The 27,397-nt window shown below is 34.0% G+C and overlaps 2 protein-coding genes across 4 annotated transcripts; one reads left to right on the top strand and one right to left on the bottom strand.

Moving 5' to 3' along the window:
• The first annotated feature begins 1,534 nt into the window (after window positions 1–1,534).
• LOC125862578 (serine carboxypeptidase-like 11) lies at window positions 1,535–9,334 on the top strand. 3 transcript variants are annotated; one of them, XM_049542691.1, is made up of 14 exons: window positions 1,535–1,656; window positions 2,522–2,667; window positions 2,762–2,838; window positions 2,937–3,059; window positions 3,159–3,261; window positions 3,344–3,381; window positions 3,457–3,555; window positions 3,649–3,735; window positions 3,833–3,982; window positions 4,191–4,262; window positions 4,368–4,498; window positions 4,583–4,696; window positions 4,792–4,837; window positions 4,954–5,115. In XM_049542691.1, exons 1-14 carry the CDS (start codon window positions 1,535–1,537, stop codon window positions 5,035–5,037), a joined length of 1,392 nt encoding a protein of 463 aa, XP_049398648.1. In that variant the 3' UTR covers window positions 5,038–5,115. The 3 variants fall into 3 exon arrangements, with proteins under 3 accessions (XP_049398648.1, XP_049398647.1, XP_049398646.1); XM_049542690.1 differs by lacking the exons at window positions 1,535–1,656; window positions 4,954–5,115 and adding an exon at window positions 9,133–9,334 and having other exon boundaries at window positions 2,521–2,663; XM_049542689.1 differs by lacking the exon at window positions 1,535–1,656 and having other exon boundaries at window positions 2,521–2,663.
• A 9,620-nt stretch (window positions 9,335–18,954) lies between these two features.
• On the bottom strand, window positions 18,955–21,214 carry LOC125862848 (uncharacterized). Its single transcript, XM_049542973.1, has 9 exons — window positions 21,121–21,214; window positions 20,794–21,039; window positions 20,581–20,709; window positions 20,376–20,501; window positions 20,042–20,289; window positions 19,725–19,934; window positions 19,532–19,624; window positions 19,361–19,459; window positions 18,955–19,278 (listed from the first exon to the last, which is right to left on the bottom strand). The coding sequence occupies exons 1-9, from the start codon at window positions 21,212–21,214 to the stop codon at window positions 18,955–18,957; spliced, it is 1,569 nt and encodes a 522-aa protein (XP_049398930.1).
• Between the last annotated feature and the right edge of the window lie 6,183 nt (window positions 21,215–27,397).

Below are 27,397 nucleotides of genomic sequence, written 5' to 3'. Positions count from 1 at the left end.
AATGGGGCGCGACAGTGGTTAGATAACTCGTTAAGGAATCCGTACGACTTTACGGAATCGAATTCAGGCGAGTAGAACTCCCGAAATCGATCTTAGCGTGAAGGGTATTTTTTGAGCGGCGTGGGTTGGAGGTGTGTTGTGAAATGAGGATTTTGAAATTCTTTATAGCTCACTGGTTCGTGCAAGCCGCCTTGGCGGGGGTTTTGGCCACTCTGGCGGGGACGCTGAAGCGGGATGAGGGTCGCTGTGGCGGGTTCGACGTGACTTAAGGTCGTAAATAAATCCCTAAACGACCCAATTCTGCACTTATCAATTTTTAGAGCTAAGGAACGAACCCCAGGTGACTCCTAATGGTTTTCCACCATTCTTGAGGCTAAAGGTAAGTTTTCCACTCCCCGAATCCATTTTTCGATTTGTAGAATGTAATAGAATTGGTAATTATCAATGGGGGAGGGTTTTGATCTAGATTTTATGGTGGAAACAACCATATTTTTGGATACTTGGGATCATGAGTTTGATCTAGGGTTCATAGAATTGTTAGCAATTCGGGTAATTAGTGATGGTTTATTGATTCCCGTGTCATTATGATTGTTTGTAGACCAAGAACAAGCGGAACGAATCCGGAAAGGGAAGGATCAAGTTTCTTAGGGTTTCAAGCTTGTTTCGAGGTAGGTGGTAATTGTGATTCTATGATTGTGTAATGTATGTTTGTTCTTGCTACATTATGATACTTACATGTATGCGAATGTTGCATTATTGATCACACGTGTTGTAAATGAGATAGATGAATGGTGGTTACCATGAAATCATGACTTAAATGTATGATCTTGAGGATACTATGAATTTGGAAATGAATTCTTCAAGTTTTTAAAGAAATTTTTACATTTGAAAAGTATATAAAGAGTATATATGCTTCTAAGTCATAGTACCTTTTTAGTCTAGTTTTGTCTTATTCGTACACAATAAATAGATTTTTCATGTTATTGTTAATATTAGAATATTAAGAGAGACTTTTTTTACTTTTTGAACAAAACATCACCTGATCATGGTTTAGTTGCTATATGATGTATTGGAGGAAAAGTGACGTTTTGTACCAAAACATCACCTGATAAAGTGCCATCCACTTTACAAGTTGCTATAGGATGTACTTTGTGGTGCCAGTTGTAAAAGGGATGAATATTTGAGCCTTAAGTGTACGTGGCTCCGCCACTGGGGTGACTCAAATAACTCTGAATTAGTTGAAGAGTACGACAAAGCTTCACAAAAAAAAACATCTTCCTTCAATATAAACATACTCACTTTTGGGCGGATCTTCCATTTCATGTTTTCTATGAGAACACTATTTATTATATTTAGTTTCTATCAGTTTCTCAAAATCGATATACATATAAATACATGATTTTTTTCAAAGTTAATGGATACACGTGCAACCCGTCGTAAGCATGTGGATCCACCGTTGGATAAACATGTGCTTTCTTAGCTTTCTTGTACCATAGAAAATTATCCAAACATGCCACGTGGAGTATATTATATGATGTTTCATCTTCTTTTTCGTGTTACTTTGTTTGTACATGTACAAAGTGTTCCTCAGAATAACTCAATTGTTGAATATCTTCCTGGTTTTGATGGACCTCTTCCTTTTTATCTTGAGACTGAGTAATTTTCTTCTCTTTAATGTCTCTATAATTATATATATTTTATGTGTCATCAATATGAAGCTTTAATTTTACCTCTTAATTTCTTGACTAGTATATATAATCTATGTTTTTTCATGTGTCATGTTCAACCGTCTTATAACTATACAAATATATATTATGATATATCTGAGATCATAAGGTTTTAAAAGCTTTAGAGCTTGTTCGAGTTAGTTGATTGTAAATAATGAATAACTTTTAGGAATTGAAAAATATATTAATTTTATTAACAAATATTTATTATTTATTTGAATAAAAGTGACAACTTATAAGAAACAATTGATTTGATGTGTTTGGTAGAAGGTGTTGGTGAGCTTTTCTTTTGTTGTTAAAATGACGAAAATACTCTTACAATTTTTATTATCTTTATAAAGAAAAGAAGGAGCGTGACTAGGAGAAAGTTAGGAATTTTGTTTTGAAAAAAATATTTTGAGAACTAGAAAAAATATCAGATAAAATAATTTAAAAATGTGATCAAACAAATAGTGTTTATAAGCCTTTCAATCGATTTTGACTTGTAAGTATTTTGGTTGGTGACCAAATGCGTAAATAAGTCCATAAGTGATTTTAAGTCAAATAGTCTTTTCTAATTACACAAAAATATAATGACATTTAATACAAGAAGGTTGAAATGTCTTACTTTAGTTTCTTGATAAAACTTTATGTTCAATCAAATTACTACGTCATATAAATTAAAACATGAAAATTTCTTTTAGCTTTTGAAGGGCAAGAAATTGATGAGGTAGTAGTAATAGTATTTTCATAACATAATACCTATATACTAGTCTCAAAAAAATGTTGAAGTGATGAATTTTTGAAATTCTCATATATATTGGAATTGGTAAATCTGAGGAAGTACAACTATTCTATTACTTAATTAAATCCGAATCCGATCCGAGAAAAGATCCGCTCTTGCTATGGCTAAGCGGAGGGCCCGGTTGCTCTTCCTTCACAGGGTTGGTGTACGAAGTAGGTAAATATTAAATAGATCAAATTTAACGTATGATAGCATGTTAGTTAAATCAGGTTACCAATTGTAATATGTTCATGATACATTTTTTGTTTAGGTCCATTGGATTTTGGTCAAAAGGCATACAATGGTAGCCTACCAATTCTTGTTTCAAGTCCATATTCATGGACCAAGGTAACACAATTTATTTTTTTAAATTTTTTCTTCATCGACATACATATATTTGGTAGTTCGCGAGCATATATAATAAATGTTTTCCTTAAATTTGGTAGTTCGCGAGCATAGTTTTCTTGGAGCAGCCTGTTAATACTGGGTTCTCGTATGCAACAACTTCAGAGGCGTGCAAGTGTACTGATCTACAAGCGTGCGATCAGGTCTACGAATTTTTAAGAAAGGTATTTGATAAATTCATGAACTATCTGTCATCAGGCTGAAGATGAGCCATCATAAGGAAATGAAGACACTAATAAGTAGCAATCAAATATATTATGCAGTGGCTTATTAATCATCCAAAATTCATTTTGAACCCTTTCTATGTTTCTGGGGATTCATATTCAGGCATTACAGTTCCAGTTATTGTTCAACTAATATCAGATGGTAAGGACCAACGTAACTAATTTTGTACGTAATATGAATGTGTAGCATCACTAACCACAATATTTTCTGTTTGAAAATGCAGGAATTGAACCAGGAAAAGAGCCATTAATCAACCTTAAGGTTAATTTTATATTTCTTTCTTTTTCGTTTAAGGAAGAAAATACTGTTTTAATTCGATGGTAATATCCTTTTAAGGGCCATTCACTTGGAAATCCAGTAACATTTCCTGAGGAAGACAATTACCGAATTCCTTTTTGTCATGGTATGGGGCTAATATCTGACGAACTTTATGAGGTTGGTCCATTCCTTATTTCATAATACATTAACTTTGTATCATACAAACACAATGACACAAAAATGATGATAATTTGGATCTTGTTGTATCAGTCGTTGAACGAGTTTTGCAAAGGCGATTATCTAAACATAGATCCTACCAACAAACAATGTGTTGAAAACTTTAAAATGTTCAAGAATGTAAGGTTACATTCCTTTTTGTTTTTGTTACATTTCGAATTTGTTTTAATTTTAAACTTAGGTAATACAATAATATTCTTGTAATGCAATTTTGTAGCTTGTGAGTGGTATAAATGACCAGCAAATACTAGAGCCTTTCTGTGGAACAGACTCTGACCGACCACACCAACTGTCTAGTGAAAGAAGGTCTCTTGAAGAGGATTTCATCTTTCAAAAATACGATGACCACATCTGTCGAGAAAGTCGTGTAAGTCCCTCAAATGTTACTTCAAAGTATGAATATTCAATAACTTCAAATTTTGGAGCCACCTCAAAAACTCGTACACATAATGATCAAAGTATATATGCAATAATCAATCTCATTGTATGAAAGAAACATACGTCCTGTTTTCCTTGACGAGTTACATAAATACAAGGTAATTATAAATATATATGTATATACTTTTTGATTATAGGTCGCCACACGCAAGCTTTCCACTTATTGGGCAAATGACCCGAGAGTTCAAGAGGCTCTCCATGTTAGAAAGGTATTTCAATTCGTTTTATTTGTATATGTATAGTAAATGTTCCTAAGAGCTGTATATATGGTTCGAGATATTAAATGATTTTTTTTTTCGTTCTTCTTTGATTAGGGAACTATAAAAAGACCATGGCTGAGATGTAGGAATAGTATTGTGTCTACAAGTTACACAATTACTTTCATGAATAGTATACCGTATCATGTAAACCTTAGTTCAAAAGGTTATCGATCACTTATATATAGGTCTAATACTTTCACTCTATGATAATATTTAGCTGAAGTTACTATATATAGTATATACATAACAATTTATTTTTTATTGAACAGTGGTGATCATGACATGGTTGTTCCTTTCCAATCGACACAAGCATGGATAAAGTATCTAAGTTATTCAGTTATTGATGATTGGCGTCCATGGACGGTTGATGGACAAGTTGCAGGGTATGATTATTCAAATTTTACTTCCCTAGATTTTCATTCAAATTAGATAAGACTATACAATTTTCATGAAATTCTTATATATCTTTGATTTGTAGTTACACAAGGTCTTTCTCAAATCATATGACATACGCAACAGTAAAGGCAAGAATTTTGTACACTCGTTTATATATTTATATATCTTGGTTCTCAAACTCAATAGTAAAATCGTCTAGTGCTCATATTCTCATATTTTTCAAATGTCTTTTTTTTTCAATTAGGGAGGAGGACACACAGCTCCAGAGGACAAACACAAAGAGAGCTTCCATATGTTTAAAAGATGGATAGCTCAACAACCTTTGTAATCTTTTTAGATATATCATGTCCGTAATGAATTAATATATGAATATTTCGGAAGAAAAAGAAGAAGAGGGTGAAAAAACCTTTCTACTCCCTCCATTTCAAATTAATATATGAATATTTCGGAAGAATAAGAAGAAGAAGGAGAAGAAACCCTTCTACTCCCTCAATTTCAAATTAATTGAATTGTTGAGACATTTTACATTTTTCAAATTAACTTAATTGTTCAATTTTCAAGACTATTTTTAGAATGTTCTTTCAATTTTACCCACCCTTCATTAGTTAGCATTGGAATTAGTTATTAATTAATGTTTAGTTATTTTAATCATAAATTTGACAATAATTAATAAGGGTAAAAATGAAAAGTTATGCCTAATTTATGTCTTAATTTTCTTTTCCCAAAGAGTGTGAAACACCTCAACAATTCAATTAATTTGAAATGGAGGGAGTAATCTTTAATTAATTTCATATTTATTTCTTTGAATTACCATGAAAATATAACTATACCTCTATAGGCCTTTGAAAGTTGTGAATTGTCTAAATCACACACATAGTCAATTGTTTAGCTTCTCATTTACTGTAGAATAAAGTATCTCAAATAGTATAGTATAGAAACAGTGAAAAATGATACACATATTAAGAAATCGATAGTTTTATCAATTCATTCCTTAAAGAACTTCTTTGAAGCTTTACAAAACAAAATTCCTAACTTTCTCCTATTCACACTCCTTCTTTTCTTTATAAAGATAATAAAAATTGTAAGAGTATTTTCTTCATTTTAACAATAACAACAAAAGAAAAGCTCATGATAGCCGCATCCTCTCCCCAGCCTATGGTTGTGGGAGTGCCAAACATTAGTTCTAATCCAGAAGCAACTTATGTTAAATTCAATCCAAACTGGACAAAACTAAAGCTGAAATCTATAGATATCGTTCATGGAGAATTAACCTACAATTACAATATTCACACTGGAAGAGATAAATCAATACACTATGGAAGAAGGTCTACATCAAGCTCTAGTTTTCACATGATCCAATTAATATGCAAAAGTGGAAAAAATGGGTTTCTGCAGATTGATTCTAATATTGTTCATGATGTCCATTCATCAGGGATTAAAGTTGGAGCTACTGAAACAATGGAGAAAAATTTGAATGAAAATCAACTTTCTTTGACTACAAATTCCACTCTAGTTCACATTAATGATGAGGGCCAAAATAATGCAGCTACAATCGCGGCATTGACGATAGATGATGGACATCAACTAAATGGAACCAGATATGACGTAGTGCTTTTTGGAAAATCAGGACATCCTTTGGTAATTAACGCAACCGTTGAGTTGGCATTAGATCCCATGAGTGCGAAGGTAGTGGCAGATGGAGTGAAACATGATGCTCCGGGTGTTGCAAGTGTTGAATGCTTGGTTGACAACATGTCACAGCAGGTCAACAATGCCAATAAATTTTTTGAACGTGATAACTGAACTAATTCAATCGCCTTGATGAATGCCAAGAGTACAGGTAAAGGAGTGGAACTGGTACATAAATCTAATTGGGCTGTGGTGAAGAAGAAAAAATCTCCAAGTATTGGAATTGGTTCGCCTATTCGTAACACAGTGCAACCGGTTGTAGATAGTCAAACTATGAATTCAGGTGCTCGAGAAATTGCTCCAAAGGAGATCTCGTGTTTTAACACTTTTGATGCTCTTACGAATAATATTGTGCATGAGATCAATTCATCTCAAGTTAACTCTACAAATGAATTAGTTATTTCTAAGGAACAACAGGGTGCGACAAGTACTCCGAGGTGGGGAGATATAACCGATGAAGAGGAAGAACAAGTCAATTCCCCTCCTATGCAAAAGAAATTGAGCCCAACAGCTCCTGCTTTTGTGCCTAGCGGTGCCAAGTTAGTAACTCCCCGACAAGGTTTGTCATCATTAACAAATGTTGTTGCAATCTTAAGTGATCATTTGGTGATTTCTAATATTAAAAAATTGACTTCTCTTACACCTCTTAACACTAACAGACAACTACAATTTGGTTGTAGTAGTACTTTGTCGCCAAATAAATTTGCTAATCTAGATGATGAGGACATCTATGAGGAAGGTGAGGAGGAGGAAATGTTGGATTATTGTTTTGCAATTGCAGCTAGGAATGCTGATATTTCTCCTAGGCATCAACGCAACAACAAAACGAAGCATGGAAGAAAGCATAGTTGGGATGGTAAAGTGACTGAGGAGTTTGTTCCAAGGCACCTACCGATGCGACTGGCAAAACAGAATCATATGATAGTGTCAAAAACTTTAACAAGATCCAATAAAGCCAAGAAATGATGAACTACCAAGTGTTATTGGACAGATTTGAAGAAGAAGACAAGAGAAACATACTTCAAGTTCCTTTAGAAGGCCAATCTATCTTTTTGGTTCATACATTTGTAAAAGAAAGTTTGAGGTTGATAACTCAACTTTCTCCTTGGCTTTTATGATTGTTTATTACTTAAGAATCCTCACTTGTAATATCATCATAGAGTGTATTATAAACTTTATGATGATCGTAGAATATTTAGTTCTCTCTAGCTTGTATTTTCTTCATGATTGTTAATTAGTAGAGGATAGGTATCTCATTAGGATTGGTAAGGAAGGCCTAGCCTCCCTTGCTTGTACTTAATCCTATTGAGACTTTTTAATGTTTATTATTAATAAAAAGCCACTAGACCACTGTCTAGTGGTATATAAAAAAAAGAGTAACCACAATTACAAATTAAAAGAATAATTATTGTCTATGCAACATTTATGATATGAAATGAAATAATCTATCGAGATAAGTCTTGATTACTTGAAAGAACAAAAAAAAAAAAAACATAGATCCTACCAACAAACTATGTGTTGAAAACTTTAAAATGTTCAAGAATGTAAGTTTACATTCCTCTTTGTATTTGTAACATTTTCGAATTGGTTTACAAACTTAGGTAATGCAATATATTCTTGTAATGCAATTTTGTAGCTTGTGAGTGGTATAAATGACCAACAAATACTAGAGCCTTTCTATGGAACAGACTCTGACCGACCACACCAATTGTCTAGTGAAAGAAGGTCTCTTGAAGAGGATTTCATCTTTCAAAAATACGATGACTTCATCTGTCGAGAAAGTCGTGTAAGTCTCTCAAATGTTACTTCAAAGTATGAATATTCAATAACTTCAAATTTTGGAGCCACCTCTAGTCCTCTACATACTCGTACACATAGTGATCATGTATATATGCAATAATCAATCTCATTGTATGAAAGACGCATACGTCCTGTTTTCCTTGACGAGTTACATAAATACAAGGTAATTATAAATATATATGTATATACTTTCTGATTATAGGTCGCCACACGCAAGCTTTCCACTTATTGGGCAAATGACCCGAGAGTTCAAGAGGCTCTCCATGTTAGTAAGGTATTTCAATTCATTTTATTTGTATATGTATAGTAAATGTTCCTAAGAGCTATATATATGGTTCGAGATATTAAAAGATTTTTTTTCGTTCTTCTTTGATTAGGGAACTATAAAAAGACCATGGGCGAGATGTAGGAATAGTATTTTGGCTACAAGTTTCATGAATAGTATATCGTATCAAGTAACCCTTGGTTCAAAAGGTTATCGATCACTTATATACAGGTCTAATACGTTCACTCTATGATAATATTTAGCTGAAGTTACTATAAATAGTATATACATAACAATTTATTTTTTATTGAACAGTGGTGATCATGACATGGTTGTTCCTTTCCAATCGACACAAGTATGGATAAGCTATTGATGATTGGCGTCCATGGACGGTTGATGGACAAGTTGCAGGGTATGACTATTCAAATTTTACTTCCCTAGATTTTCATTCAAATTAGATAAGACTATACAATTTTCATGAAATTCTTATATATCTTTGATTTGTAGTTACACAAGGTCTTTCTCAAATCATATGACATGCACAACAGTAAAGGCAAGAATTTTGTACACTCGTTTATATATTTATATATCTTGGTTCTCAAACTCAATAGTAAAATCATCTAGTGCTCATATTCTCATATTTCTCAAATGTCTTTTATTTTCAATTAGGGAGGAGGACACACAGCTCCAGAGGACAAATACAAAGAGAGCTTCTATATGTTTAAAAAATGGATAGCCCAACAACCTTTGTAATCTTTTTAGATATATCATGTCCGTAATGAATTAATAAATTAATTATTTCAGAAGAAGAATACGAAGAAACCCTTGTAATATTTAATTAGTTTCGTATTTATTTCTTTGAATTACCATGAAAATATAACTATACCTCTATAGGCATGTCACGCCTCGAGCCTACACCCTGGATGTGGCCGACGCTCGAGAACCATTGTTGGCCCCAGGCGAACCCTTAGCCTGGCTCAACTCTCAGCGGAAGACTTACTCAACATCAGATAAACTCAAATGAAAACTTTAACTCAAAAGTCTCACTACTTAAACTCAGAATATTTAAAAATATTCAAACTGGTAACAAGGGCAACTCAGGTCTCAACATTTAACAAAGGAAATGATAAAAGACTCATGAACTACCACTATATATTTATCTATGAAGCCTCTAATACTATGAGGGATGTCAGGACAAGACCCCCGATTATCCTAACAAAACTGAAATAGACAAAAATAAATAAGAGATCCTCCGAAAGCAAGGAGGCTTATCAATAGCTCTAAAACTGCAATTGGTATCAATGAATCACCTGTTGATAATCCTGATCTCATGTATCTATATCATGAAACGATGCAGGACAATTGGCATCAGTACATTGAATGTACGAGCATGTAAGTGGAAAGCTAAAGCAAGACATAAACTTGAAGTAGAACTGAAGAAACAACTTACCTCGTCTCAACTCAACTCAACCTCAACTCATTTCAATATAAAGCAGTGATAAAGATGCAATATAAAGAAAAGATTTTAAAAAATAGTAGATAGTAACTCAATGTATTGAAAAATACAATAATAACTCAGTTTTTATGTAAAAGTACAAAATAAACTATGTTTGGGAGATTCTCTAATCGACAACCATCACTATGAGCTATGTGATGATCCAACGTCTCGTCCACGCTGCCAGAACTGTCATATACCTTGCCGGGGTATTGAACTCCTCAACTAAGTAGATCCACTAAGCTATGCTTAAAAATCAATAAGGAATCATCTAAAAAGTATGACCCTTCTTACCCACGTTGGCTACATGGTTTATGGGGGCTGTGAGTTGTTTGAACTCTCCCCCATATCGGTGCTCAATACTACTCTCAAAATATAACTTAGGTCTTATGTTTTAAAGAAAACATTCCTCATCCTCAACTTTGAGATTATTACTCAAAAGATTTCTCTAAAAAGAGAAATTAATCAAAACTGCTCATGAACTTTTTGGGAAATCGGTGTATCCTCTCATCTTAAATGTAAAAACATTTACTCTTTGGGAATACTTAGTTCCCATATATTCATTTCGAAAAATGAACTCAACTTTACTCATCCTTCAACTCAAGTACTTAAGTCTTAAAACAAGTTTTAAAAAGATTGAAAAAAAAGAATTTTCAAAATGACTCGGAATAACTCTCAAGACTTAACTCTTAACTCTACCTTGAAATTCATGTTTGGCGAAACTTTCAAAAAGTACTCATGGAGTAAAACATATTTTTTCAGATTTTGCTACTATTGACAAACAATTTTTTTTTTTTAAAAATTGATATTAGAGCAATAATTTTGTGTTTGACGAATTTTTTAAAAAGTGCTTCTGGAGAAAAGCTATTTTTTTAAAGCTTTTGCTAGTATTCACAAATAATTTTTGTTTTTAAAAATGTTTGATCAAACACATCAACTTTTTAAAACAAGTATTTTCTTATAACTAATTTTAGCTTTCAGTGAACTTAATCAAACAGATTATAGGTTGTATATATTCTACCATTCGTGTAATGTATTTTATACCATCATGTCACCTTTAATTTATTTATTCTAGAAAATACTCTTTCCTATTTATAAAAAAAATTATAAATCCCTATATAGTTTTAAATTTTTTTATCCATAAATAATATATTATTACAATGATATGATTACATGATAGTATAAAAAAACATAAAATAACAATATATATATATATATATATATATATATGTATATATATATATATATATATACATATAAGGGATAAGGCCCAGCTATCCCTAAACTATGACCAAAATCCCAAAGACATATCTTAACTAAACTAAGGTCCTATTACTTACCATCCCCCCTGTTGAATAAATGATTCAAACAAAAGAAGAGAAAAGTTATTGCAACTTTCTTTTAGTATTTTATTGGACATTGACTTAGTCTAGGAAAGTTGTAAGTTGGTCCTTAAGTTTCTCTTTTTTGTTGAAAGCACTACTGAGCTAGTACTCTTTTAATTCTGCATTTTAATTGGGTTGTAAGCCTATTAAAATGGCATCATTGATGGTGAAGATAACAAGAAACAGAACCTTACAGTTCAAGAACACTTTCTGCTTGCTAGTTTTTTTTTCCTTTCCAATATTTTGGTTCTTAAGTGAGCTTGAGATCTGTGTTCTCCAATATTTGTGGTATCAGAGCACACTTAGATTCAGGCGACCTATTAACAGAAAAACACCATGGCTTCCAATGGAAGTTCTCTGAACATATCTCTGCCAGTGATGAAGATAGCAAGAAACAGAAGCTTACAGTTCAACAACACTTTTTGCCTGCTGATTATTTTTTTTTCCTTTCCAATATTTTGGTTCTTAAATGAGCTTGAGATCTGTGTTATCCAAAATTTATAGTATCAGATCACACTTAGATTCAGGCGACCTATTAACAGAAAAAACACCATGGCTTCCAATGGAAGTTCTCTAAACATATCTCAGTCAGCCATACCCATTTTTACGGGACAAAGCTATCAGTTCTGGAGCATCAAGATGAAGACTTTATTTAAGTCTCAAGATCTTTGGGACTTGATAGAGACTAGGTATGCAGATCCGGATAAAGCGTAGAGACTGAAGGAAAACCGAAAGAAGGACGCAAAGACATTGTTCTTCATTCAACAAGCAGTCCATGAGACAGTGTTTTCCCGAATTGCAGCAGCCACCACTTCCAGGCAAGCATGGAGAATTTTGCAAACAGAATTTCAAGGCTTATCAAAGGTAATAGTTGTAAAACTTCAAACTCTTCGACATGTGTTTGAATCTTTAATGATGAAAGGAAATGAACCTGTGCAAAATTTTGTCTAGAGCAATGGCTATTATTAGTCAAATGAGGTCATACGAAGACCAAATAACTGATCAAACTATTGTTGAAATATTTTGAAGGAGTTTAACTCCTAAGTTTGATCATGTTGCGGATACAATTGAGGAGTCCAAAGATTTGTCAAAATTTTCATTCGATGAATTAATGGGTTCTTTACAAGCCCATGAGGCAAGGATAAACAGGTCAACAAAAATGCAGGAAGAAAAATCATTTCAATCTAAGGTGGAGGCACCAAATTCAAGAGATCATGAAAAGGCACCGACAAGAAGAGGACGGGGCAGGTGCATTTCATGGAAATAGTCAAGGTCGAGGCCGAGGCAAATGCTTTGAACAAAGATACTTCAATGAGAAAAGATGAAATAAAAGCAACAAACAATGTCACCACTACAAGAAGTTCAGGCATGTGCAAGCAGATTTCTGTTACAAGGAGAAACAAGCGAATTATGCAGAGACAACTAATGAAGAAAGTAAGTTGTTCATGGCTTATCGTGATACTAATGAAGTTGCAGGTGATATGTGGCTTGTAGATAGCGACTGCTCCAACCATATTTCAGGTATGAAGTAAATCTTCAAAGAACTTGATGATGAGACACTAAAATCGACTGTCAGGCTTGGTGATAACAACTGTCTTCAAGCTAAAGGAAAAGGAACAGTAGCAATAATAAACATCCATGGTAAAGTAAAGCTTTTTCATGATGTTCAATTTGTTCCTAGTTTGGCCCATAATTTACTGAGTGTTGGGCAACTCATGGCTAATGAATATTCACTTCTGTTTGATGATGGAGCATGCGTTATTAAAGATAAAAAATCAGGCCAAACAATGTTTAATGTTCTCATGGCTGAAAACATAATGTTTCCGCTAGAAATTTCAAATGTGGAGAACTTTGCTTTGGTAATTTGTAACAACTCAATTTACCACACAACGAGGATATATATTATAATTGCTGAATAACACAAAATACAATTGAGAAATGGAAATGACTAACGTCTTTACAATGAAATTGAGAAAATTTAACAGGAGGGAAAGAAGATCAGAAAATATAGAGCTAGATAGAAGTAGATGGGAAACTTAGACTAATAAGGGAGATGAGAGGAAACATACTCTTTTCTTAACAATTTGCATAATCCCTAACACTACAAGAAAACTGCCCAATAGCGAAGGGAAAACTGGTCGCTATAAGTAAGAATCTGGTCCCAAATAGGACAATAGCGACCAGCTGCACTTGTCCTTATAGCCTTAGTCGCTAAGGACCTTTAGGGACGAGATTATCGGGTTGGTCGCTGATTCTTTTTCGGGACTAGTATAATACTTGTCCCTAAAATACATTTAGGGACCATATATCTGGTACCTATTCGCACATATTGAAATCGAAATTATGGTCGTTAAATCATTTTGCGACTAGATTCTAGCTGGTCCATATATCATTTTGGGATGGCTTCTATGCTGGTCCATAATCATTTTGCGACCAGTTTGGAAGCTGGTCTATAAATTAGTTTGCGACTAGTTTTTAGCTCGTCTATAAATCAATTTATGAAAACTTTTAAGCTGGTCCCTAAATCATTTCGGGACCATTTTGAAGGTGATCCATAAATCATTTCGCAACCATTACAGATTTCCTACTCAAAAGGATTTTAAGGATTTACAATCTAGTTCTTAAATCACATTGCATTTGCACCTAGAAAATACGATAATTAATATAAACTTGTTGCTTTCATATATAATATATAATGTAATTACAAAATAAGGTGAGTATAAGGCATCTGACTATATACAACAATGAGGTAAGCTAGTAACAATATTGTGATCATGAATGCTTAGCAAAAAAATCATATACTAGCCTTAAACTATAATCCAAAGTTGCCTTCACCTTCCCAGCAAAAAATGGTCAATCTACATGTTGTTTAACATTGGCTTTTTGCAAATTTCAACATCCAAAATCTGTAAAAGAAATAAAACTTTCATTTAGAAGACCTATCTATAAAGATAAACAGAAAGATGTGATTAAATCAAATAAAAATTGCAGTTGTAACACTAATTGCTGCAACAGTTGAGATTTTGGTTGCCATTTTTTGTGGGAAATTGTTGTACACAATATAGTGGTAGCAGTTGCAACACTAATTGCTGCAAGAGTTGGAACTTTGTAGGCTATTTTCTTTTAGGAAGTGTTGAACACAATATTGTCGTGACCAAAGATTATAGAAAATAAGCTCAAGGAGAAAGGTGCACAAGGATGGAAATGGGAAGCAAATTATGAACACAGTGATCAGGGTATAATCTGGTTGATTTGGGATCCTCAACTAATTGAGTGCATAACTTTGAACAAGGCTGAGCAATATATACACGGCAGAGTAGTTGTGAAGAGGAACAACAGGAAGTTCCAATTGGTGGTGGTTTATGGCTTGCATACTATTCATACTAGACTTAAACTATGGGAAGATCTGAGAGGGATTTCCACAAGGACACAAGAACCTATGATATGCATCGGAGACTTCAATAAGGGACTTTAATGAGTTTATGTTTGATACTGGTATGTCAGAACTGAAATCAATTGGCAGTGTAGACACCCAATTTTGACCATCCACGATAGGAATTAATTTTGAGCTTCTTGAAATTCCAAACTATTTGAAATAAGTGACTTTATAAAATTCAAAATATTTTTTCAAGTTATTCTAAATAGTTTTGTCACTTATTATAATTTTTAGACAATACTTATATTTCCTATAATTAGGCATATAATTAGTATATTTCAAGAATATTCCAAAATCGTCTCAAAAAGATTTTTGTTAAATATTCAATTGAAGTAATTGGGTTTAAAGTGTATTTATAATTTTATGTTATTTAGCTTATTAGCTTANACAACATGAAGTTCCAATTGGTGGTGGTTTATGGCTTGCATACTATTCATACTAGTCTTAAACTGTGGGAAGATCTGAGAGGGATTTCCACAAGGACACAAGAACCTATGATATGCATCGGAGACTTCAATGTTATTCTCTCAAGTGAAGATAGACAACTAGGCAATCCATTTCAAAAGGGAGAAATAAGGGACTTTAATGAGTTTATGCTTGATACTGGTATGTCAGAACTGAAATCAATTGGCAGAACTTATACATGGTCTAATGGGCATACTTGTAGCAAAATAGATAAGAGCAATAGTGAATGGCGAATGAATGCTGAATATGATTCTAATGGAGGTCACTGTAATGAATCCATGTACTTCTGATCATTCCCCTTTGAGTTTGGAGTTAGACAGACAAAGTAGATGCAGTCACAAGGCATTTAAGTTTTTCAATTGTGTTGTTGAGCATCCAGAATTTTTACAACGAGTGAAAGAAGCATGGGTGAGAGGACATAAGAAGGATATGAACGACATATGGCAAATGCTAAAAAGGGTGAAAACAAACCTTAAACAGCTCAACATCATGAAGTTTAAATAAGTGAGTAACAGGGTCAAAGATATCAGAGGTCAACTGCATAGTCTACAAGAGAGTATGAGGGATCCTAGAGCAGTAGCCTTCAACAGACAGCATGAAAAAGAGCTGCAGATACAATTGGAGAAATGGAGTAAGATTGAAGAAAGTGTTATGCAACAGAAGTCGAGAGTATAATGGCTAAAATTAGGTGATGCAAATATTACATACTTCTTTGCTAACATGAAGAACAGGGTGGCTCAAAATACAATTACATGTCTCATGACCTCAGAAGGCATTAAAGCTCAGACGCAAGAAGCTCTTGAATTGGAAGTGAATACATTTTATAAGGATCTGTTGGGCAAGGCAGCTCAGAATATACCTAGTGTGAGTACAACTATCATGAAGAATGGAAATACATTAAATAGGGAGCAACAAATACTATTAGCAACCAAAGTGACAAGGGAGGAAGTGATAATAGCATTGCAAGGCATAAATTATATGAAGGCTCCTGGATATGATGGATTCAATGCTCATTTTTTTAAGAGGGCTTGGCCAGTAGTGGGAGAGGATATTATAACTGCAGTATTATTGTTTTTTGAAACAGGAACCATGTACCCACCTATTAATTGTACATCAGTGACTCTAATTCCAAAAGTCGCCAGTCCTACAAGAATTGGGGAATATAAGTCTATTTCATGTTGCACAGTACTGCATAAGATCATTTCTAAAGTGATCACAGCAAGGTTACAGAAGGTGATGAGCTCCATAGTTGATCCTAACTAGTCAACATTTGTACCATGGAGAGCAATCCATGACAATATCATTCTAAGCCATGAACTAGTGAAAGGATATGCTAGGAAAGGTATTTCTAAAAGGTGTATGGTGAATGTGGATATGAAGAAAGCTTATGTAATGACCCTCCAGGTAATTTCTGTGTCTTGCCTTCTGTGTGTCGTTTAGAGTGTTCCTGTAGCGACCCTAAGTCATTTATGACTTGCTGGGACTGACAGTTCAGTCACCTGGTCGTTCATTTGGTCTTGGTGAGAGTTTTTGTGTTTTGGAGCTTATGAACCTTGAACGATCATTTTCGATCAAAAGTTCAAGAGGATGACATCGGAATCCAATTCTGACAATTCCATCAGCTCCGGAAGGGTCATTTTAGGCTAGTAGCATGGTCGACATGACTCCCGAGATTTTCAGTGTGAGTCGGTGCGATTAGGGGTACTCCGATCTCGTTCGGAACCCTGTGCACGCAAACGAGATATGCAACCATACCAAATTCGATATTCTGGACTCAACGGCGCAGTCAAAATTTCTATCAAAGGTTATCTCGATAAAAAGTGGGTCCCACTTCCAAAGGTCATTTTAAGTCAAAACCCACAAAAGGGCTCGGAAAGATAACGAAAACCTCGGGACACAAAAGAAGGGTCAATCTAGACCAAACTCAACATTCCGGAGCTAACCGCACTGATCGAATTCTCATCTGAGCGCGTTTACTCAAAATGTTGACCAAAGTCAAACTTAGGCTTAAACTTAAAGTTAAAACGCCTAATCGCACCGACTCACACTGAAAATCTTGAGAGTCATGTCGACCACGCTACTAGCCTAAAATGACCCTTCCAGAGCTGATTGAATCGTCAGAATTGGATTCCGATGTCATCTTCTTGAACTTTTGATCGAAAATGATCGTTCAAGGTTCATTAGCTTCAAAACACAAAAACTCGCACCAAGACCAAATGAACGACCAGGTGACTGAACTGTCAGTCCCAGCAAGTCATAAATGACTTGGGGTCGCTACAGGAATGCTCTAAACGACACAGAGAAGGCAAGACACAGAAATGACCAGGAGGGTCATTACACCTTATGACTCTCTTGAATGGAGCTTCTTGGAGCAAATTTTATATAAGATGAAGTTCCCGGTAGTGATGATCAAATGGATTATGCAGTGTGTTACTACTGTATCCTACTCATTTTAGGTCAATGGAAAAGCTACAAAGCCATTCTAAGCTAGAAGAGGAGTTAGACAAGGGGATCTCATGTCGCCTTTTCTCTTTGTATTAGCCATGGATTATCTCACAAGGGTCTTAAAAAGCCTTCATACTAACCATGAGTTCCATTACCATCCTAGGTGTAAGAGACAAAAAATCATCCAACTTAGCTTTGTTGATGACTTGTTGATGTTCTGCAGGGGAGATATAAAATCTGTGAGCTATCTACATAAATGTTTTATGCAATTTTCAGAGGCTTCAGGACTGGTGGCAAATGTAGATAAAAGCAGTGTGTATTTTGGAGGAATCAAACAGGCTGTTCAAGACCAAATACTACAATAGCTTCAGTTCATCAAAGGAGAATTGCCTTTTAGATACTTGGGGGTACCCTTGAGTACTAAAAGAATATCTATATCCCAATGCAAGCCTCTTATAGACAAGATGTAGAAGGTATTTGTAGAAGGTTTCTGTGGACAGGGAATGTTGAGGTTTCAAATGATCATACTTTGCTGCTTATGGATCAATACTCTATTAGAAATGTTTATAAGAAGATGAGAAGAGATATGGGGAAAGTGGAATGGATAGTTACTAGAATGTGATGTTTGGTAGAGCTTGGGGCTGGTTGTCCAAGTCTCCTGGAGGATTTTGTTTTGGATTGTTCACTTTGGTAATAAATTTTACTTACCAAAAAACTAATATCCTCATATGAGGTACTCGATGACTACACAAGTTAGAAACATATTGTCATAAAATGGTCTGAGTTTCCAGTCAGCTTAATGTTGCTATGACGATTGTATAGTAAAACATCAAGAATTACTTATATTGTGATGAGTAAACTGTAATCGCAAACGAAAATTTATAAGGAACAAAACTTAGTCAAAAAGTTAAAGTTAAGAGAGGAAGAAGAGCTTACATGTTCTAAATGAGTTTGTTATCATCACTTGAAAATCCTTAAATAGCCAAAAGTCAATTTTCTCTGTAAAAATTTATCACGAGTTAGCTTTGAAGAAGCAAATATTAGAAGAATCTGATATTGACAGAGCTCTTCGCAATATTTTCTCCATTAGAATGAGGTTAGTACTATTCAATAGTGATCCAAATTTATAGACTATTTATCATTCTAAAATTTATCAAACGTGCAAATATATTTTAAGATAAAACAACCAGGAATTAATAGCTTTGCTACGCTGAACCAGAACAATAAATTGATGTTTCAGGTAAGTTTTTACTCACATGGTATAATCAAGGATTCGAATAGTCATTCTCTTGAATTGGAGGCTGATAATTACGGTGTTGCGCTAAAAAAAATTCTTTCAATTGCTTCAGTTCTTTCATCTCATTTTGAAAGTTAGACATGCAATCCTTCAAAGACTGGTTTTCCTTTTGAGTTGAACGTAGCTCAGCCAACAATTCAACTTTTGAGGAAGTCCCACCTTTCAAATCTGTTGCTTTTACTCCACCTCCAAAGCCAAATACATGACTACGACTTTGAGGTCCAAAGCATTTCTCAACAATTTCTATGCTAGAAAGTGATGGTTCAGACTCCACCAATTCTTGAATTTGAGCCTACAGAGTGTATAGAGGAATTTTTTTTTCCAGATCCTATAATAACTAAATGTTAAGAACATGTTCAATTAACCAAACGCACATGCTTCTCGATTGTTTCAGAATCAACTAGTGTGTTATTCTTCTTGCGAGTCTCGTAAAAGATAGTTGCCAAATCTGGTGGATTGCCATCTTTTCCGCCCTTTACATAAAAGTAAACATGTCAAAGAACGGTTCATCAATATTAAGACAGAAAAAGATTTGATGGTAACACCTTTTGATAAATAATCTCTCTAATTGGCTTGCTACCAATATGATGAAGCATTTTCAGCTTAGCTCTATTTATTGCGTTTCTATTGCTTCTCGCCTATATTTGAGTAACAACATTAAATTCAAATGTTATAAATAAATTATCAAAATGAAATCATAGTATGAAACAAATTACATAATTAGGTAATATGTCAAACCTGAAAATCTTTTGAAGTAAAATGTTCTTTTACCAACCATTCCCATTGCTTCTTTTCTACCCCCTTAGGCATATTCTTAAGAGCCTCTTGGATAGGCTTACCCTTCACATACTTTTCATGCAATTGACCTCTCCATTTATTCCATAACTCTTTCATCCATCCCAAAACATGATCTCTATGACTATTCATGTCATCACTATCAAATTTATCCTATAATGTATCAAATTGAAACATGAAGGAGCACACTAATTAAGCAACAAGAATTGTATTAAGAAGAGAGTAGCCCAAGAAGAAATTGAAATACTTAATCCAATTACCTTAACAACAGCCCACATGTGATTTAGCTTTTCCTCCTTAATGTGTTTCCATGATGATACTCCCAATGGACATATATTACGATCACGAACTATTTTTCCCAAGTGCCTCGAAAATAGATTACTATTCTTCCCAACTGTTCGATTATTGTAAAATGTCACTTTTAGCTTTTGTCCAATATCAAGCAATGCAACTTCTTTGCACTTGTTACTTCCTCGAACCTTTTTATCCATTCCAGTAGCACATGAACCTACATTTACATAATTTATAAATGGTAGAAAATATTGTACATATGATAAACTTGTGATCAAATAGATTTCAGAAATGAAAGCATACTTCTTTCAGCTGTTTGGGCAGACTGTTTAACTTGATCAATAGGAGAAATTGGAATATCAGAATGCAAACTCTCTTTCTCATGAGCCAAGGAAGCTTTATTTGTTGTTCTCAATCCTTGAGATAAACCTAATGCAAGAAATTATATCAGTAAAAATACTTGAATTAAATTAAATTCTTAAAAAGAAAAAAAATTAAGAAATCATACTTGTTTCAAATGTTGGGGTAGACTCCATAGCATCATCAGTAGAAAGAGAAAATGCAACATCAGTTTGCATATGCTCTTTCTCAAAAGCCAAAAACTTTTTATTCATTGTTCGCAATCCTTGAGAGAAACCTAATGCAAGAAATTGTATCAGTAAAAGTACTTGAATCAAATTAAATTCAATTCTGAAAAAGAAAAAAATTTAAGAAATCATACTTGTTTCAAATGTTGGGGGGGACTCCATAACATCATCAGTAGAAAGAGAAATTGGAACATCAACTTGCATATGCTCTTTCTCAAAAGCCAAAAACTTTTTATTCATTGTTCGCCATCCTTGATCAGCAGAAGGTCTTGACGTATTTTGACTAACATAACGATCATTTTGATTGAAAGATCTCCCCTCATTTTCAGAATCTTCAATTGAGCACATAGATTTAAGCCCTTGATACTTCCCTTGAGCACCTAGTGCAAGAAATCATATCAGATAAACATTAACAATAAATTAAATGCAATTCTAAAACACAATAAATTGTAGAGTCATACTTGATGAATTTGTTTTGATGTATTGCATAAGTTCATCAGTAGATGAAAAAGATGGAATATGTCCTTTCTCAACACTCAAGTAGGTTTTGTTCATTGTTCACACTCCTTGAGCATTAGACATAGATCTAAGACCTTTTCCTCGTCCCTTTACAACCACACCTAGTATAAGAAAATCGACAATAAAAAATTAGTATTAAAATTCCTCGTACAAATTAATAACACAAATAAAAATAAAAACCCATACTTGTTTCAGTAAATTGATTGTACTGCATAACTTGATCAGTAGATGGCGAAAATGGAATATCAGTTCTTGACACCCCTAAAGACAACATAGATTTAAGCCCTCTTCCTCGTCCCTTTCCTATAGCATCTGGTGGCACACATGCATATTTAGTAGTAGCTTTCACCCTAGATGCCACCTGATTTTCATCCTTGGATGGTTTCATATCAAACCTAACAAAAAAACAAAGACAATGTGTTAACAAAAAAAATGAAAAAACATTCTAAAAATCATATACTTGGCAAAAAAAATTAAGACACTATAAAAATAATGTACTAACAAAAATCATGTATCAAAATGTACAATAATGAATATGCTAAAGCTTAAGGAGATACTTCACCTCAATCATTCTTTTTCGTTTATTTTGTGAAGAATTTTCTAAATTTTCAAATTCATTGTCCTTTTGTTGCACAATTTCATAGGAATCACGAGGTTGTACCTTTCTTGCTACACACCAACCTCTATTGGAATTATCATTAGCATAAAATACTTGAGAGGCTTGATCAGCTAATACAAAAGGCCCATTTATTTTCAAAAATCGCCCCCAATTTACACTTACAATGCCATACTCATCTATTTTCACTCCTTTTGTCTTATCATATGCATCAAACCATTTGCATTCAAACAAAACAACTCTTCTATCCGTGAATTGCAATTCAAGAACATCGGTTAAAACTCCACAGTAGTCAATGTTGTCACTATGTTTATCAGTTTCACCAACGACAACCACACCACAATTTTGAGTCCTTAAATTTTTATCATAAGCTTCTGCATGGAATCTATATCCATTGACAATGTAACCATTATAATGTAATACATATTTAGTAGGACCACGTGAAAGTGCAAGGAGATCGTCCATGATCCGACTATCATCTTCTTTATGCAATTGTGCAACCTATCAACAAGATAAAATTGATCGCTTCTAAATGAGTAACTCAATATTAGATTTCCAAATTTGATGTGTATATATTACTCCTCTTGGAAACAGCCTCTCTACCTCCACGAGGTAGTGGCAAGGTCTGCGTACTATTTACCCTCCCCAGACCCCACCTAGTGGGATTTAACTGGGTTGTTGTTGTTGTTGTTGTTGATGTGTATATATTACTCACCTTATCTTGAAACCATTCAATAAATTGTCTGTTCCATTCATCATCAGACAAGTGTTGAGTAGAATCTACATGAATTTGTGCAAACTCTCTACAAATTTAAATTGAACCACAAATGTCAAACAAAAAAATAATCCTAAAGAAACAAGGCAATGAAGTATGATATGTAGAAAAAAATCATACTCTAGAAATGGTAGAACTTCATCGCAATTCTTCAGTATGTAGATATGTGCTTGCTCTACTTCATTTGCTTCAAGATCACGCTGTTTTGGAGCCCCCAATGTTTTTCCAGATTGACAAAATAGAGATAATCCTCCATCAGATTTTTTCAAACCACCATCATAGTTTCGTTCTGGCCTATTAAATTTTGTGTCAATTGTATGCAGATATCTTGAACATAAATTCATACATTCCTTTGCAATGTAACCCTTTGCAATACTACCTTCTGGCCAAGCCCTATTACCAATGAGAGATTTCAAAAAATATAACCATCGTTCTATGGGATACATCCATCGATACTGGACAGGTCCACCAAGCATAGCTTCATTAGCTAAGTGAATAGGCAAGTGCACCATGACATCAAAAAATGAAGGCGGAAATACCTTTTCTAACTTGCAAAGAGTTATAGGAATTTGAGCCTCAACTTGCTCGAAGTCATCAATCCTTAATAACTTAGCTCCAATCATATTAAAAAATAAAGACAATTCAATTAGTGGCTCACACACTTCTTTGGACAACATACCACGTAGTGCAAGAGGGAGTAAATGTTGGACAATAACATGGCAATCATGACTCTTTAAACCAGAAATTTTGTGATCTTTCAAGTTAACACACTGAGAAATATTGGATGAAAATCCATCCGGAACCTTTAAATTCTTCAAAAACAGGCAGAAATTGTGCTTTTCTTGTGGAGATAAGGTGTAACATGCAGTTGGAACTTCATATTTTTCACCTTTCTGGATAGGGTGTAACTCCGGCCTTATATTCATTTCTTTCAAATCTAGCCGAGTATTAATAGTGTCCTTGGTCTTTCCTTTGGCATTCATAATTGTCCCCAAAATATTATCACATATATTTTTCTCAATATGCATAACATCCAAATTATGTTGCAACAAAAAAGACTCCCAATATGGAAGTTCAAAAAAGATACTCTTCTTGTTCCAATTATCTTTTCGACTATCATGTGATATTTTGATTCTTTTCTTTGGTTCCTTTGTTAACTGTAACCCTTCAAGATCTTGAACTTGATGAAGAATCTCAATACCAGAACGTTTTTTTGATGGGAGCCTCTTCTCTTCTGTACCATCAAAGGACTTCTTATCATTCCTCCATTTGTGATTACGAGGAAGATAACGACGATGACCCATAAAACTTTCTTTCTTACAATTGGTCAATCTGATTGAGGAAGTATCTTTGTTGCAACATGGGCATGCCAATTTTCCTTTGGTACTCCATCCAGATAAATTTTCATATGCTGGAAAGTCATTGATGGTCCATAACAAAGAAGCATGCAGCTTAAAATTCTGTTTGGTTGATGCATCAAAGGTCTCAATACCAATATTCCATAGCTCCTTCAATTCTTCTATTAAAGGTTGAAGATATATGTCAATTGCATCACCTGGACTATCTGGACCAGGAATAAGCATGGACATGATAAAGTTTTCTTGTTTCATACACAACCAAGGTGGTAAGTTATAAGGAATAAGTACCACCGGCCAAATGCTATATGAGGTTTTTGCATTCCGAAATGGTTGAAAACCATCACTCGCAAGTCCAAGTCGAACATTACGAGGCTCGGCTGCAAATGAAGGATGAAGTTCATCAAATGATTTCCATGCCATTGAATCAGCTGGGTGCCTCATTATTCCATCATCAACTCTTTCGCCATGATGCCATGTCGTTAGAGAAGATGTCTTTGAAGACATAAATGACCTTTGAAGCCTAGGTTTTAATGGAAAATAGCGTAAAATCTTTGATGCAACCTTTTTACCCTTTTTGTTCTTTGCTTCCCCGTTACGTTTATCAACTTTCCATCTAGATTCACCACAAACTTTACAAGAATCAAGTAAGTTTTCTTCCTTCTAATATAACATGCAATCATTTCTACAAGCATCAATTCTTTCGTAGGAAAGCCCAAGATTTCGAATTACCTTCTTTGCCCCATAATATGTATTTGGCAAATCGGCTTCATCTGGCAACAACTCCTCTTTTAACATTTTTAACAACATTGTAAATGACTCATTACTCCAACGACTCATACTTTTTATGTGAAGCAACTTAATCAAAGTTGAAAGTTTTGAAATTTTTGAACCTTGATACAGTGGCTTCTCAAAGTCTCCCAATAGGCTATAAAACTTTTTGGCTTCAACATTTGGTTCCTCTTCAAGTGAATCAACACAATCAACATCTAAAGCGTTTCCATAATGATTAGGACAGAAATCTCTTAAAATTTCTCGTATTACATCCTCATTCTCACAATTTTCTACTTCATTATCATCTCTATCTTCACATTGTGATTCTGGCTCACCTAAGACTTCCCTATGATGATACCAAAAGGTATAATTTTTAATTATTCCATATACTTTCAAATGTGTTCTAACTGTCTCACGTGTTCCTAATGTGGTATTACAACATTTAACACACGGACATCGTATTTCATACATTTCTCCTGTCCTTTGAAAAGCATAATTCAAAAAATTTTCCACCCCGATAAAGTAGGCCTCATTAAGTCGATCATCAACAAGTTGCATCCATTGCTTACTTGGTGTCATAACCTTGGATTATATATAAGAGTTAGATCAATCATACTTTAGGATAACAAATTTACTAAGATGAACATTACTTTCTATTAAACTAGTCAATCATCCTAATAATTAAAAAATAAATATCTAAAATGGACTAATAACATCTTTTCTTTTAATTGAATATGTGCTGCTATATATAATAAAACTAAAAGGTCTTAACAGATGCGACATCCTAAACCTACTACTGAACTTCAAATAAAGACGACAAGTTTAACTCGCAGACATCCACGTGGATGTCGCATAATATAGTACAGAACACTACACACTGTGAGTTAAACTATATTATGAGACATCCACGTGAACTAATGACCTTTTTCATGTTTCACAAAGCTAAACTTATCAACAACTTCTCCAACAATTTTTTTTATCAAACTACATGAGGATCCAAACAATTTCAATAAAACATATAGCATCTAATTGAAAACAACAACCACCAAAACAACAATGACAAACAACCACAAATTTCTATGTAGCATAAGATTTCAAAAATGCACGACAAGTAGTAACTTTAGAAACCAATATGCAGCACTAGTTATAGTAGAAAATAACAATTAAAACAACATTTGAAACACCACAAAAAGGAAACTACAATCAAATGCTTTATCAATGCTCATTCACAATTTCGTTTCTTTCTCGTCTAATCTTTTTAGTGTCACATTATACTTAAAAATTGAATACAATAGTTATACAATAAAAAAACCCATTCAAATTCAAAGCACATAAACTGGGAACTGAATTAAAGACACTAATGGTAAAAATATTCTACATATTCATCACCTGATGGAAATTTTTTTTGCAATGGCAGCCTTACCAAAATTTCTTGGCAGCCCTAGCAATTATACAACCCTAACAGAGAAAATCTTAAATAAACTCTCAAATATCTCCTCTTTGAACCTCAACCCCAGGCCTTACCTATAAAACTATCATTTTCAGTCCTTACACAATAACAATGAGTATCTATAAGAGCCCAATCACATAAAATTCGACCAGCAGAAAGAAAAATGGCAGATTTACAGAAAAAGAAGAAGGGGGAGATGAATCAGGAGGAATAAACTTACTTTAGATGTAGATACAAGTTGTAGGTGAAACGTTTTTCTTCCAATAATGCCTTCAAGCTTCAAGATTTAGGAGATTTTTCTGCCAATAATGCCTTCAATATTCAAGAGTAAGGAGACTTCAGAGCTATGCACATCGATTTTGGCATATTGCTAGAGAGAGAGAAAAATCTAATAGCTTTATCAATGGATTTGGGGGTTTTAGGTTATAACTATAGAGAGAGAAATTTTTTTAGAGCCTTTTAGTTCCCGCTGAAAATTTCATTTAGGGACAAGTTTATTTGTTATTAGAAAATAATATAGTCAAATAGAGACTAGTAAATAATATCATCCTTATAAGTATATTTTAGGGACCATATTTATAACTTGTCGCTATATTTTGGTCTTTAATAAGCCTTTTTGTTGTAGTGTAAATCACATACCACTACCCTTTTTGATGGAATCGTCCCATACCCACTTCTCAACCCGGATCCCAAATTAACCTGACCCTATTGCTTGTTCTCGGCCCAATAGCTCTTGTCAGCCCAATAACTACTTTTGTGACCCTGATATCCACATTGGGCTGGACTATGTTCAAAACAATACTCTCGTCCACAATAAGAACCTTGTCCTCATGGTTCGAGTAAGGAAATCCCATAACAAAGGAAAGTGATAAACTAGATTTAGCTATGAAAATTTCCACTGGTGCAAAGGCCACTGGTTGGCAGGTACATTTGGATATCATAAGGAAATCAATAGTCCAGTATGTGCTAACAACACCAGTGTATGTAATGTTGTTCACAACGCCTTCAAGAATGGACAAGAATCATATGTACTTTTCAGGTAGAAGTGTAAATATAATTTCCTTGACGAGTTACATGAATACAAGGTAATTATAAATATATATGTATATACTTTCTGATTATAGGTTGCCACACGCAAGCTTTCCACTTATTGGGCATATGACCCGAGAGTTCAAGAGGCTCTCCATGTTAGAAAGGTATTTCAATTCGTTTTATTTGTATATGTATAGTAAATGTTGCTAAGAGCTAT

The sequence above is a fragment of the Solanum stenotomum genome, chromosome 4, assembly GCF_019186545.1.
Source record: "Solanum stenotomum isolate F172 chromosome 4, ASM1918654v1, whole genome shotgun sequence".
Lineage (NCBI taxonomy): Eukaryota > Viridiplantae > Streptophyta > Magnoliopsida > Solanales > Solanaceae > Solanum > Solanum stenotomum.
The sequence above is the reverse complement of the archived record's forward strand: the minus strand, read 5'-3'. Positions and strand labels throughout refer to the sequence as shown.